This window comes from Terrapene carolina, unplaced genomic scaffold (genome assembly GCF_002925995.2).
Source record: "Terrapene carolina triunguis isolate 2854851 unplaced genomic scaffold, T_m_triunguis-2.0 Scaffold58, whole genome shotgun sequence".
NCBI classification, from domain to species: Eukaryota; Metazoa; Chordata; order Testudines; family Emydidae; genus Terrapene; species Terrapene triunguis.
Window position 1 is genome coordinate 4,906,177 of NW_020664409.1, and position 14,770 is coordinate 4,920,946.

Here is a 14,770-nt window from a genome sequence, read left to right on the forward strand (position 1 = left end):
AAATTACCATGTGTAAGTGTCCGAGGGGTAGCCGTGTTAGTCTGGATCTGTAAAAAGCAACAGAGTCCTGTGGCACCTTTAAGACTAACAGATGTATTGGAGCATAAGCTTTCGTGGGTGAATGCTGCATCCGACGAAGTGGGCATTCACCCATGAAAGCTTATGCTCCAATACATCTGTTAGTCTTAAAGGTGCCACAGGACTCTCATGTGTAAGTGGAAACCAAGTTTACAAGAAGCAATGAGCTCACTCCTGCTGGGGGGCAGAGGTGTGTGTGCGCGTGGCAGACATTCAACCTTTTGCAAGTAGTAACCAAAAAGCAGATTAAACACCATTGTAGTGAAAATTAGTTTAGCTTCATGCTTCCTTAGATCAGAATACTCCCTCAGGAACACTTCAATACTTAGCCCTAATGATGCACCACTCATTAAAATGCTAAACTATTGTGAAAGTTGATAGTGAAATAATTTAGGAAGGTGAGTGCCACTAACAGTAGAAATGCTTGTTCTATATTTAAACTGCACATTTTAAAATACCCTCCCACAACACCCCCTTGCACAAAGTAGATGACAGTCAAGAGTAACTGCTGCAACCACTTGTCAATATTTAGTCCTAAGCCAACTACAGACAGTAATGTGAATTCCAATTCATTCATTCAAAAAAAAAAAAAAAAAAACTTGACATATTTAATCGAGTTTTAACAAAAAGTTGGCACTGTTCTTCAGAAGCTCTTTCCCAGTCAATATTACATGAAGAATAAACATAAGTTATCAAAGCTATGTAATCATGCAAAATATTAGGCTTCTTTATTCATCAGTAGGTATCCAAGTTATTCTGCATATAGCAGTGATTAGGCAGAATTTTAAAATATAAAGTGAAAACCAATTTTTGAACTTATCTATAAAATTAGCTATAATTTGTGTTCTGGTTGATATTTTCTACATGCTGCATAGGTGGAGTTTATATCAGTTTACATAGTCTATATGCAACAATTTGAGGGAAGTAAAAACTTTCCTTCCCCAACAAACGGAAGCAACCATATTCACCTTTTGTTACCATGATCTATACTGTTAATTTTATAGCTCTGAAGTTATTTACACAAACCTATTTCACAAATACCACAGTAATTTATTCTTCCCACAAAGAAGTGGTAACCTAATTTACCTCTTCATTAGGATAGACATAAATAGTGACTTAATGCTTAACACAATCATGCAAAAAACCTGCCACAATACATGTTTAAAGAACACATTTGAAAAGTGGTGAAGGAATACAATGCTTGAAGTGAAGGAGTTCACTAAGCCTTTTAGGGGCTGATAATACCCAACCACCGCACAATGTATCGGTTTAATGGCAACACATTATTAGCTATATTTCTGCCTCCATCCCCCCAAGAAACACTGCAATCCCTTCTAAGGGATAGTTTCTGTAATGTGTTTTGTAAACACCAACATAGACCACAACTACATTCTCCAACTTATTTTTGCCATAAAATAATCAAGTTGTAGAACTAGTACTTTTTAGGATGGCAATATTTCCAGGCATCTCCTTTCTGGAGATGGAGAGAAACTGTCTTTATGGATAAATATAACCAGTTTCCTTCCTGTCAATCTAATGTTAATACTTCCAAATTGAATAGGTACTATTTCTCTGAAATGTCTTTGGCATTTAAGAAAAATCAATACTTTCAAGATAATCACTGGCACCATACTGGAATGACTCATTGTTTAACATCTGAATCTGTCTCCAGTTAATTTGGGCAACCAATACTGATGGTCTTCTTTACTTTGTTTTTTAGGAGTTCAAAAAAGTTTGGTAATCTGGGCTTCTTTTAGTATCATCTGACTCCATTTCTTCTTACCACAATAGTTCCTGCTACAATGTCATAGGCTGTTCTGTTATGCTGAAAAAATAGCAGCGTAATGAATGCAGGAAAAAAGGAAGCAATAGAAAAATTCTTGATCAAGGCTCGTATTGTAGACCTAGAATGAGAAGGAAATCAGTTTGTTTTAATTTTCAGTCCCTGCCCAGAGAAGTTTTGCCACTGATCCAGTACCTCAAATGTATGCAGCACAAAGTGAAACATATGGATTTAGAAATCAAGTATTTTAACATGCAAAGCTAAAATATACCTTTCTGTTTAAGTGATTAAATAGTCAGGACATGATTCTTGGGTGACTGCAGGATTCTGTCTGATAAGACTCAGTGCCAAAGAGACTCAAACTTTAAAGCCAGAAAGGACCATCATGATTTTTGTGTCTGACTTCCTGCACACTGCAGACTACAGAACCTTGCCCACCCACTCCTATAATAGACCCATATTTCAGAAGAAATAGAGCCCCTCAATTCTTTAGTGTTAAAAGGCAGACCCCCTCGCTAAAAAGTACGTACTGAGAGATCTCATTGTACATGACAGTTTTAATAAGAAAAATTAGCAAAATAATCTTATTTCGAATCATGTACTTTCAACCCTATTAATTTGCGAGTGATACAATTAAGTGAAGAATACTTACGTTGTTATGCTAACATTAGAGGATGGAATCACTAACACACGATTTGGTGCAATAAGTACAGATGTATCACACGTCACAACTCGAAGTCCAAGCAGAAACTTCCCTGGGGTTGCCCCACCAGCTCCCCAAATACAGATAATCTGCAAGAGAAATTAACTATTTTATTTCTGCAATCCATCACTGTTGGTTGCCCAAAATGTATATAATTTTAGTAAGTCTGTTCTATAAATAAGAGCAATCCAAATGGCACAGAAGTATAAGTCTTAATCATAATACATTGAATATTTAATTTACATTTATTCTCATGTAGTAAGTTTACATTTATAGTTTTAAAATAAAAGGTTTAAAGTTAGTTTAGCTTGGGTAAGAATTACATGTGTGTGCAGTAAATTGGGTAAAGAGCTAAGCAAATGTAACCAAACCTTGAAAAATAATTGGTTCAAATGCTAAAAAAAAATGCGACATCTAACGAGACAAGTTTTGGGAAAAGGCTATTCTTGAAATATGGGTAAGAGAACCCTCTCATTAACAAAAACTTGGTTCTTACAGACAAAATGGTTGTGATGAATTTATATTTAATATCTTAAAATATGGGCCCTTGTAAAGAGATAAAAGACCAGCTTTGACACGGATACATTCAAAGAAAAAGGTCCACACTGCCCAATCCGGTCTTAGCCAAGGTCGATGGAAAGCCAAGAAAAGAGCAGCCCCAGACAGCCGAAAATTGGTTCTTCGCTGAAGTAAGCAATTGGCAATGACATCACTTGTTTGTTACACTGTATAACAAAAAAACATGTTTGCTAAGGGCAGTTATCATTCCTATCTGATCAAGCTGATGCCAGTCAGGATGAGAGAGATGTCCCTAGGATGGGCCTTTTGAAAGTGTACTGATCAACTTATGTTTGCTATTGTATATATGTGTTGATTGCTTATTGTTATTTAGGTTTTTAGAGCAATTGTATAATTTGGCCTTTGGATTTAATAAAGGAATTTATGGTTAAATGAATTTCTAGTAGTATCCTATATTAGTAATTCCAACAACTTCATGGATCAGACACCAGTTGGTGTACTAGTGTTAGATTTCTTAACCAGTTAACTGATCAGTTTTCAAATACTTCTGATAGTCATGGAACAATACTTGACCTGGACATCCAGTTGATAAGTTAGGATTTAATATTCATGACTAGTTACCTCATAGAAGCAGACTAACAACCTGTAGATAAGGGCCACTATCATCATTTTCTGCAAGTCTTCCATGGATGTGTCTTCATCTATTTCTTCTATTATATAATGCATAGCAAACTTGGAAATGTCCCTGTACAAAAGAAGACTTCACTTTAACAAGTGAGCCATTCCACAAGGCTATTGCATTTGACCGTCATTATGGTATTGCCATACCTGCAGCCACCCCTTTGGAACCCAGGCCTGGTCTACACTGAAAGGTTATATTGGCATAGCTATGTCCATCAGAGATGTGAAAAAACCACTCCCTTGACAGATGTAGCTTTGCCAGCATAATCCCTAGTGCAGATGCAGCTTGCTGACTCAGCCTCATAGCCCAATTCTACACTACAAATTATGTCAACCTAACTTACGTGGACATACAGCCAGCGCAATTATTAAATAGCTTGTGCGCACACATTTGGCTCCTTGTGTCAGCAGTGCACATTCTTATCAGGAGTGCTTGGTGTATGGACTATATTGTCATGGTGGGACATTGCGGGGCAGCTCCTGGAGGCCAGCAACAGTCAACATAAGCAACGCAGTGTCTACACTGACACTGCATCGACCTAATTACATCGACCGTGACAATGCCGCTTGGGGAAAGCGGCACAGAGAAGCACATTGGCGGGAGCCAAATTTAAGTGAAGAGACTTCCACAGCTAGGTCAACGCAAGGCTGCATATGACCTAACTGTGTAGGCTAGACCAGGCCACAGGCTTTAAGGCCAGAAGGGACCATCATGATCATCTAGTATGACCTCCTGCACGTTGCAGGCCACAGAACCTCACCCACCCACTCCTGTAATAGGCCCCTGGCTGAGTTACTGAAGTCCTCAAATCATGATTTAAAGACTTCAAGTTACAGACAATCCACCATTTACTCTTGTTTAAAGCTGCAAGTGACCAATGCCCCATGCTGCAGAGGAAGGTGAAAAAACCCCAGGGTCTCTGCCAATTTGACCTAAGGGAAAATTCCTTCCCAACCCCAAATATGGTGGTCAATTGGACCCTGAGCATATCAGCAAGACCCAACATTCAGACACCTTGATAAGAATTCCTTGTAGTAACTCAGAGCCCTCCACATCTAGTGTCTCATCACCAGCTGTTGGGGATATTTGCTACTAGCAGTCACAGCTTGGCTACATGCCATTGTAAACAGTCTCATCATATCATCCCCTCCATAAACGTATCAAGCTCAGTCTTGAAGCCAGATAGGTTTTATGCCTTCATTGCTCCCCTTGGGAAGCTGTTCTGGAAATTCACTCCTCTGATGGTTAAAAACCTTTGTCTAATTTCAAGCCTAAACTTGTTGATGGCCAGTTTATAGCCATTTGTTCTTGTGTCAACATTGGCACCTACCTTAAATAACTTCTCTCCCCTCCCTGGTATTTATCCCTCTTATGTATTTATAGAGAGCGATCATATCTCCCTATCTCCCCTCAGCCTTTGTTTGGTTAGGCTAAACAAGCCAAGCTCTGAGTCTCCCTTGCATAAGGAAGGTTTTCCATTCCTCTCATCATCCTAGCAGCCCTTCCCTGCATCTGTTCCAGTTTGAATTCATCTTTCTTAAATCTGGGAGACCAGAACTGCACACAGTATTCCAGATGAGGTCTCACCAGTGCCTTGTATAATGGTACTAACACCTCCCTCTCTCTACTCTAAATACCTCACCTAATGCATCCTGCATTAGCCTTTTTCACAGCTGCCTCACATTGGCGATTCAGTCATCCTGTAATCAACCAGTGCGCCCAGGTCTTTCTCCTCCTCCGTCACTTCAAACTGATAAGTCCCCAGCTTATAGCAAAAATTCTTTTGTTTGCCCCTACCTGCATGACCTTGCACTACTAAATTTCATCCCATTTCTATTATTCCAGTTTTCAAAGTCATCCAGATCTAGCTCAGTGGTTTGAGTATTGGCCTGCTAAATCCAGGGTTCTGAGTTCAATCCTTGAGGGGGCCATTTAGGGAACTGGGGTAAAAATCTATCTGGGGATTGGACTAGATGATCTCCTGAGGTCCCTTCCAACCCTGATATTCTATGATTCTTGTATGATATTCCCAATATGGAGGAGGACCGGAATAGCTCTCATCTTTTTGTCATCCGCAAATTTTAATAGCACACTCCCACTTTTTGTGTCACCGTCATTAATACAAATGTTAAATTAGATTGGTTCCACGACCGATCTCTCAGGAATTTCACTAATAACCTCCCTCCAGTCTGACAGTTCACTATTCAATATGACCCACTGTAGTCTTCCCTTTTACTAGTTCCTTATCCATCTTTCAATTCTCATTAATTCACATCTTCTCCAATTTAGTAATTTCCCCCACCTGGAAATGTATCAAATGCCTTACTGAAACTAGGTAGATTAGATCTATTTCATTTCCTGTGTCTAAAAAGATCAGAGGGTCCTGTGGCACCTTTAAGACTAACAAGTATTGGAGCATAAGCTTTCGTGGGTGAATGCCCACTTCATCAGATGCCATTCACCCACGAAAGCTTATGCTCCAATACTTCTGTTAGTCTTAAAGGTGCCACAGGACCCTCTGTTGCTTTTTACAGATTCAGACTAACACGGCTACCCCTCTGATACTTAAAAAGATCAGTTATCTTTTCAAAGAAAGATCAGGTTGGTCTGGCCCGATCTACCTTTTGTAAAACCATGTTGCATTTTATCTCAATTACCTTTTAACCTCTGTCCTTAACTACTTTCTCTTTCAAAATCTGTTCCGAAACCTTGCATACAACTGAGGTCATACTAACAGGCCTGTAGTTTCCCGGATCATTTTTATTCTTCCTTAAAAATAGGTACTACCGTGACTCCTCGCTTAACACTGTAGTTATGTTCCTGAAAAATGCTACTTTAAGCAAAATGATGTTACGTGAATCCAATTTCCCCATAAGAATTAATGTAAATGGGAGGGGGGGAGGGTAAGATTCCAGGGACATTTTTTTCTCCAGACAAAAGACTATATATATATATATATATATATATACACACACACACACACACATATACATACACACACAGTATAAGTTTTAAACAATTTAATACTATACACAGCAATGACGATTGGGAAGCTTGGTTGAGGTGGTGCAGTCAGAGGGTGGGATATTTCCCAGGGAATGCCTTGCTGCTAAATGATGAACTAGCACTCGGCTGAGCCCTCAAGGGTTAACAAGTTGTTGTTAATATAGCCTCACACTCTACAAGGCAGTAGGAATGGAGGGAGAAGACAATAGACGCATGGCAGTGGCTGCAAACATTCCCTGCGGAAACTGAACATGATGATGAACCCATGCTATCCCACTGGAGCGCACCACTCCCCCCACTTTCCAAACTGCCATGCATGCGTGTGAGAGAGATGAGAGAGACACGCATTGCCCCTTTAAGTATGCTGACCTCTCTCTAAGTACAATGCCTTTTTAAGTAGATCAGCAAGTCAAGACAGCAGCTACTGCCAGCAAGCTCCCTCCATCCTAAGCCCTGTCGTGTCCACCCCCTGCTCTGTGGAGATGGGGTACAGGAGCAGGTGGAGGGGGACCTCCTGACATCAGCACCCCTCTTCCCCCCCGCCCAGCAAGCAGGAGGCTCCTGGGAGCAGCTCCAAGGCAGAGGGCAGGAGCAGCACACAGCAGTGGGGGGAGGGACACCTAAACTGCCCGGCAATTGATAGCCTGCTGGCCAGCTGCCACACAAGGAAGTTAGGGGAGCTGATATGGGGGCTGCCGGTCCACTCTGGTTCCAAGCCTCCACCAGCTAGGTCCAACGGGCTGCTCTTCCTGCAAGCAATGGACAAAGCAGGCGGCTGTCAAACAACATTATAAGGGAGCATTGCGCAACTTTAAACGAGCACGTTCTCTAATAGATCAGCGACGTAACAACAAAACAACGTTATCCTGGACGACGTTAAGTGAAGAGTTACTGTACCATATAGTTAAGCGGTACAACTCCTATGGACATAGTTACAGCAATGTAAAGGTGCTTTATACTGATATAGCTATTCCCATACAGGAAGGAGAATAAGGGCTTGGCTACACTTGCGAGTTACAGCGCAATAAAGGAGCCCTGGGAGCACTAGCTCACTACCTGTCCACGTAGAGTGCTCTGACTCCACGGCTAGAGCGCTCCTGGTACTCCACCTCGGCGAGTGGAATAACGTTTGCTGCGCCCCAGCTCGAGCGCCCCAGCATCAGTGTGAACGGGGTGTTGCATTACTGCGCTCTGATTGGCCTCCGGAAACGTCCCATAATCCCCTTAAGTCAAGTGGCCACTCTTGTCATTGTTTTGAATCGCAGCAGGAATGCGGATATGCCCTTTGAAAGCTCCGTTTCTGACAGCCGGCTGCTTATCTGCCCTGAGACAAAGCAACCATAGTGTGGAATGCTGTGAGTGAGAGAGCGAGCAGCGGGGGGAGGAGAGGGTCTCCTGCTGTCTGAACTTACAAGACAGCATGCTGACATGCTCTCAGCCCCCCAAAAACCCACTATCTCCCCCCACATACACACAACACACTCCACATCACACTCCACCCTCCCCCCCCATTTGAAAAGCACGTTGCAGTCACTTGCATGCTGGGATAGCTGCCCATAATGCACTGCTCCCAATGCCACTGCAAGTGCCACAAATGTGGCCACGCCAATGCGCTTGAAGCTGTCAGTGTGGACAGACTGCAGCACTTTCCCTACTGCGCTCTACAAAGGCTGGTTTAACTCAAAGCATTCTACATCTGCAAGTGTAGCCATGCCCCAAGCTATACCAGTATAGGGCACATTTATACTGGTTTAACCATTTAAAAGAAGCCACACCCCTAAATGAAATAGTCATACATGCCTAAATGTCAAACTTGCATACTTCAGTCACATGTATCCAATATACAGTTGTGTTGTAAAGTCTAATAATTTAAGTTAAGTTACAAGGCATTATAAAAAAAGCATCTCTCCCCCAAAGACTGCTTAAATTAGGTCATCAAGAGTAGGTGGTTCAAACAACACTGATCCCAACTTCCCATGCAGACTGAGTGCAGAGTAGAAAAAAGTTTTCCCATGATTAGGACAGCAGTAGTCCCTATAGCTCCTAATCAAGATCAAACCCCACTGTACTACATGCTGTGCAAATATGTAGCTACAAGCTACAAGCCCTGCCCTGAACAGTTTACTTTACTTGGAGAAAAATTTCAAAGAGGCAAGGAGAAGCGGACAAGAGTAAAAAACTGGATCATGTGGTTACATAGATTAGCTATGTTGCAGCCTTGTGATTCCAATTATTCTATTTCAAATTAACTCACCTTTCCCATAACTGCTACACACACACACACAGACATCATTGGTTGGCTCTCTTAAGTATCACAGCAGAAATGAGTCTGTAGAGAGCAGTAGTCTTATGGATTAATTCAGCGTTCCAAGCATAAGGGCACGCACAGAAAGAATGGAGATGTTTGCAAAAGCAGATAAATCAGCCTTAAAAATCTGCATCATTTGTGCAGAAGACAGGGGAACAAACTGAGTTAGAAAGGGCTTTGAAGTTGAGAAAAAGCAGTCATCTGTAGCAGATTCCCTCCATTCCTTCTTTTCAACCAAGGAACAGAACCATTTTGACCTCTTAACAGGCCACTTCTGGGCTATTGCACCAGGTTCGTTATGCCTCCTTCATTATTCTAGATTGCCTCTTAGTTTTATTAAAGTAGATCCTTCCTCTGTATACCCACTTGCAGAATCTGGTGACCCAGGTGTTGAGCTGAGGGGCTGTCTTGAAAAGCAATATCTTTTGAGGGGCGCACAAGAGATTTTACAGGAAGAAAGCTTCATCACCCAACTCTGTATAAGGGAGGGGAGCCTCAACTACCTCAGTTCCTTCTCTGCTGCCACAGACAGCAAATGGTACTTGCCTTCCTGTCCTAAGGCTAGATCTTCCCTTACTCTAGATTATTTTCATATAATGAGTCAGTGCCCAGTATAGTTTAGAGTACACACACTGCCCTTGTCCTGGGGAACAATTGACTCTCCGCTGTAACCAAGTTGAGCCCCAAGCTCTTCAAGATGTGCACCTCCTGACTGATCATGCCTTACACATCCAGTACCTTCTACGTCTGGGTTATCAAGTGGGTCTCGCACAGCTTGCCACACCCTCACTCCCTCCCACCTGCACTAGAAGGGGGAGACACTTGAGGCTCAAGGTTCATCTGGTTATTCCATGGCTACAGCCTGATATTCAGATGGGGCCATTGAGGGAACCGAGACTAGCCTCTGTGCCAAGGTCCTCTGACACAGGACCCAAGACAGATATTGCCATTCTGGCCTTAGTGTTGCTGTCTCTCACAGGTCCAAAACTGGAATGTCTTCAGCCTTATACCAGGAGCAAATCCCTTATCCAGCATTGTTAGCAGCAGCTAAATCAGAAGTGGCACAGAAGACCAAACCATCACTGTCTACTGAGGCTCTAAAAGTCTTGGCGACGATGCAGGAAAAACTCATCTCGGCACCTACTCCTCATTTGGCACCAACTTTGGACTTATCTTCCAGTGCCAGTACCTTTGTAGTGATACTGCAAGTCCATTCAGATGCCCATCAGGGAAAAGAAAGCAGACCTTTCCACAAGAGGGGCAGAGTTATCCCTTTCCTTCTTTTTTTATTATGAACCAGTATTTGAGGATCTTGATGGATGATCAGCTGAACATGAGGTCCAGGTGAGATGCTGTGGCCAAAAGGGCTAATGCAATCCTTGGATGTATAGACATAGGAATATCTAGTAGAATTAGGGAGACTGCATTATCTCTATTTGGCACTGGTGCAACACCCACTGGAATACTATTTTCAGTCCTGATACCCACAATTCAGGAAGGATGTTGATAAATTGGAGAGGGTTCAGAGAAGAGCCATGAGAATGATTAAATGATTGGAAAACATGCCTTATAGTGAAAGGCTCAAGGAGCTCAATCTTTTAGCTTAACCAAGAGAAGGTTAAGGGGTGACTTGACCAGTCTAAAACTACCTACATGGGAAACAAATTCAATAGAGGGCTCTTCAATCTAGCAAAGGTATAAGAAGATCTGAAGCTAGACAATTCAGACTAGAAGGCACAAGGGACAAGTTTTTAAACAGCAAAGGTAATAACCATTGGAACTTACCAAGGGCTGCAGTGGATTCTCCATCACTGAATTTTTAAATCAAGATTTGATATTTTTTCTAATTTTTCTAGTTCAAACAAATTAATTCAGGAGGTCATGCTAGATGATCCCAGTGGTCTCTTCTGACTTTATAATCTATGAATGTTCTCGTGCAACATGTTCTCAAGTAGCATTTAAAATTACATTTTATACAAGGAGTAAAGAAAACAGTCAAGGTTGACAGGTTCCACATCTGACTTATCTTACCCCCTACCCATACTAAAGAATTGCAAACAAGTGTTTTGTTTAGTAAATGCTACTTAGCCCTTTTCTTTAAAATAAATAAATAAAAATTCCACACCAAAGACCATGGAATTTGTGTAGAACAACTGATGGAGGAAACCCTCCAATATATCAGCTTTCAAAGTTTTTCTAAACAGGGCACGTGAGATTTCTGAAAAACCCTGATAGTGTCTTTTAAAAGTACAAGCTAGTTTAAAATGTTTTCCCAACTGCTCGTATTCAGAAATTTCATTTTTAAACAAATTGTGAGTGCCAACTACTACGCTTAACAAAAAAAAGTAAACATTTGAGAGCATTTCTAGGCATGTACAGTAACTTTTTATAATACACACACCTGTATAATGTATCACTTTAATAAAGATCTATTTTTAAAAGACAAAATATGTTTGAAAGGAGCCTCTTATCAATTAAGGTTCCATCATGTGCTTCTCCTCTGTGCAACCCTAGCTACTCCAAAATGCACATTATATATATATATTCTTTAATCACAAGAGTGAAAAGCTTTATATAATAATGCCTTAAATGGTTTAACTTACTTTATTCCACTGAGATGCATAATACTTAAGACAATGGTTGCCTTTATAAAGAAAAGAATAAAGAAATCCACCATCTCTGCTATAAACCTGTGTGCCAAGGATGGGATAATGTATTCCCGACCTGTAACAAAAACATTTAATTACCCAAAATTTTACTGTGCTAAAGCAATTTATAACTTAAACCTGAACGTACATTAGTTTGCGCTATACAGAATAAGAGGCAATATTAAAATGGTATTCCACATTGTCCCACTGCAGGGAACATTTTAAAATCCTTATTCTGACCCATGAAAGCCCATATCCTTTTTATTCAATTACCTCCTTAAAATGTAAATAAAAATAAAATAAATTAATGGAGATATCCCATCTCCTAGAACTGGAAGGGACCTTGAAAGGTCATCAAGTCCAGCCCCCTGCCTTCACTAGCAGGACCAAGTACTGATTTTGCCCCAGATCCCTAAGTGACCCCCTCAAGGATTGAATTCACAACCCTGGGTTTAGCAGGCCAATGCTCAAACCACTGAGCTATCTTTTCCCCCCGCCAATACTGTACTTTGATACAATGGGAATTGGATGACAAGTTACCTAAGCATGTACCTAAACCAAGTAACATATCTTTGCTGTTGCTCTTCCTCATCCCATCCCTGCTCCGTTTGAGTCACATATTACACCTAAGTAACTAGACATGGTCCCACCCTTGAAGAGCTTACTTTTTGTAGTGTACCATTTTTGCATTCTATTATGATATTTACAAGGAACTTGATATAGAATGTTTTCCTGCAATTTATTTTTTTATCTGGGATTAAAACTGCCTCCTTCCCACCACTCACTCATTCTACCTTAGAGGAAGACTTCAGAAAGAGCTGAGCACCAGCCCTGTGAAAATCAGGCAGGGTCCTTTTAGATATCTCAAGTCAGGTTCCTGACAATCAGGTATCCTAAATGCCTAGCCACCCTTGGCACCAGATTTTTTTTTTTTTTTTAAACAGAACCAAAGACCAAGAAGTTGTCTATTTTTTTAAACTTCAGGAGAAGTAGACAGGTGGTGATAGTAATAATACGAGAAACTTTTTTTTTTTTTTTTAAACCAAAAGGACAAGTGTCATATAAAAGAATTGTAGCTAGGCTGATTCTCCACATTGTATTTCCTCAGCAGCACTTACAGGAGCGCCTGTATGAAAGTTATATTCTAACAATTACAATTTAAAATATTCATCCACCTGACTTAATATAACCATATTTGTTAAAATTCACACAAGTATATTTTGGAAGGGAGAAGGAACCCTTTACTATTCCACTTCTTCCCCCTCAAAAAACTTCACCACAATAACCTCTCCTACCAAAAAAGCCATCTTCACAAGGCATCTACAGAAGCTGCACAAATGGCACTCTGAATACTAGCCTCAACAAGTTGCTTGAGAGCAGCACAAAGCTCTCAGCCTCTGTGTTCTTGTTTTTAAATGGCAAATACAGTTAGAAGAGTGATTAGGTAAGAAGGGCACCTTCTTAATATTTGCTTCTGCGCATCTTCCTTTTATATCTGCTTACCTCACTGACAAAGTTACTCTCATTAATGCTAAAGAACAGCAAAACAGATTCAATTCCCATTCTTGCATTGTCATAGTTGTCAAATAAATTCTAATTGTACAATCTTTAACCAAAGATGACGCAAGAATGTGAAGAACACAGCTTGACTTCCTCACACCAAGTTGAGCATGCGGTACCAGAAGGTAGAAATCAAATGAACTTTCTAAAATGAGCATGTTTAATATGAAAGTTAGTGATATGGAACCTCTCATTTTATTCTTCTGACTATAGCCACACTAATATATTAAATGCAGCAACAACTGGTTAAGATGAACGGTAAGTGTTAAGACTGTGAAAGTCAGGACTTAAATATGACACACTTGCTGAAGTGTCTTCAAATTCTTAAATCTATTAACATGGATGGTGCTACTAATATAATACTGCATATGCTATTCTTTGAGGATAACTGTCTATGGTACATTAAGAAGAATTATTTTATTGCTTCCATGAAATTCTGACTGTGGTCACAACTATCCTTGATATTCAAAATCACTTTCAGATGCCAGTATAACACAAAGTACCAAGTATCCGTCATTCCACACATTGTCCCCTGGCATAGCAGATTACTGTACTAACGTCTGAAGATGAGGATAAAATTGTTGATTCAAGAATAAAATGTTGATTTTATTTAGTATTTGGATCACCCAGGGGCAGCTCCAGGCACCAAGCATGTGCCTGGGGTGGCAAGCCGCGGGGGGCAGCCTGCCGATCGCTGTGGGGGCGACAGTGAGGCAGCCTTCGGTGGCATGCCTGCGGGAGGTCCACCAGTCCCGTAGCTTCGGCGGCTGGCACGCCGAAGGCGCGGGACCGGTGGACCTCCCGCAGGCATGCCGCCGAATCCATGTTAGCAGCGGTCCTCCCACAGGCATGCCGCCGAAGGCTGCCTCACTGCAGTGCTTGGGGTAGCAAAATACATAGAGCCGCCCCTGGGATCACCACCATTTCTTTCATTAGGCAGCTAAACGGGTTGTCATGCACCCAAGTTCAGAGGCACTAAATCCCAATAATATCTGTGCTTCTACAAAGCCCTTTGAGGATTTTGAGAAGCGTTGCAACCTAAACATCTAAACCTCATTAGTCATAGTTCCCTGTAGTAAAATGAAGAAACTGAAGCACAGAGATTAAGTTTGCCTACACATCATAAACCAGTGGCAGGGCCTGGAATGAAATACAGAAGCTCCCATTCCCACGCCAACCACAACGCTACGCTTCGAAAACATAAAATGCTAAATATTAGAGCCGAAGACGGGCTCTGTGTAACTTGTCTCTCCCTCCAACAGCAGCCAGTCCAATAATCCCACCTAATCCAGAACAGCAAAGCCCCATCACTGACAAGCCTGGTCCAAAATCTGCCTGGAGACCGGGCGTGGGATAGGTGGCAAGGGCCGCGCTTTGCACTCTCAGCACTGGGGGGACGGAAGTCCCAGGACACCCCGGCCAGTCAGTTCAGAGATCCCGCCGGGGCCACCCGCTCGAGCCAGAACCACTCGCTAGCAGGCTC

The 14,770-nt window shown here is 41.5% G+C and overlaps 1 protein-coding gene across 1 annotated transcript; it reads right to left on the reverse strand.

Annotated features, from left to right (window-relative positions):
* Nucleotides 1–781: 781 nt before the first annotated feature.
* On the reverse strand, nucleotides 782–11,800 carry FAM8A1 (family with sequence similarity 8 member A1). The gene is made up of 4 exons (XM_026660258.1): nucleotides 11,683–11,800; nucleotides 3,705–3,828; nucleotides 2,514–2,653; nucleotides 782–1,982 (listed from the first exon to the last, which is right to left on the reverse strand). The coding sequence occupies exons 1-4, from the start codon at nucleotides 11,754–11,756 to the stop codon at nucleotides 1,838–1,840; spliced, it is 483 nt and encodes a 160-aa protein (XP_026516043.1). The 5' UTR covers nucleotides 11,757–11,800; the 3' UTR covers nucleotides 782–1,837.
* Between the last annotated feature and the right edge of the window lie 2,970 nt (nucleotides 11,801–14,770).

What these genes read in the sequence shown, in the direction of transcription:
- FAM8A1 (XM_026660258.1), bottom strand. Translation starts at nt 11,756, where the DNA reads ATGGTGGATTTCTTTATTCTTTTCTTTATAAAGGCAACCATTGTCTTA. An exon ending in ATGCATCTCAGTGGAATAAA is followed by an intron (nt 3,829 to 11,682) that starts GTAAGTTAAACC and finishes TCTTTTGTACAG; the next exon opens with GGACATTTCCAAGTTTGCTA. An exon ending in TCTAATGTTAGCATAACAAC is followed by an intron (nt 1,983 to 2,513) that starts GTAAGTATTCTT and finishes TTCTCATTCTAG; the next exon opens with GTCTACAATACGAGCCTTGA.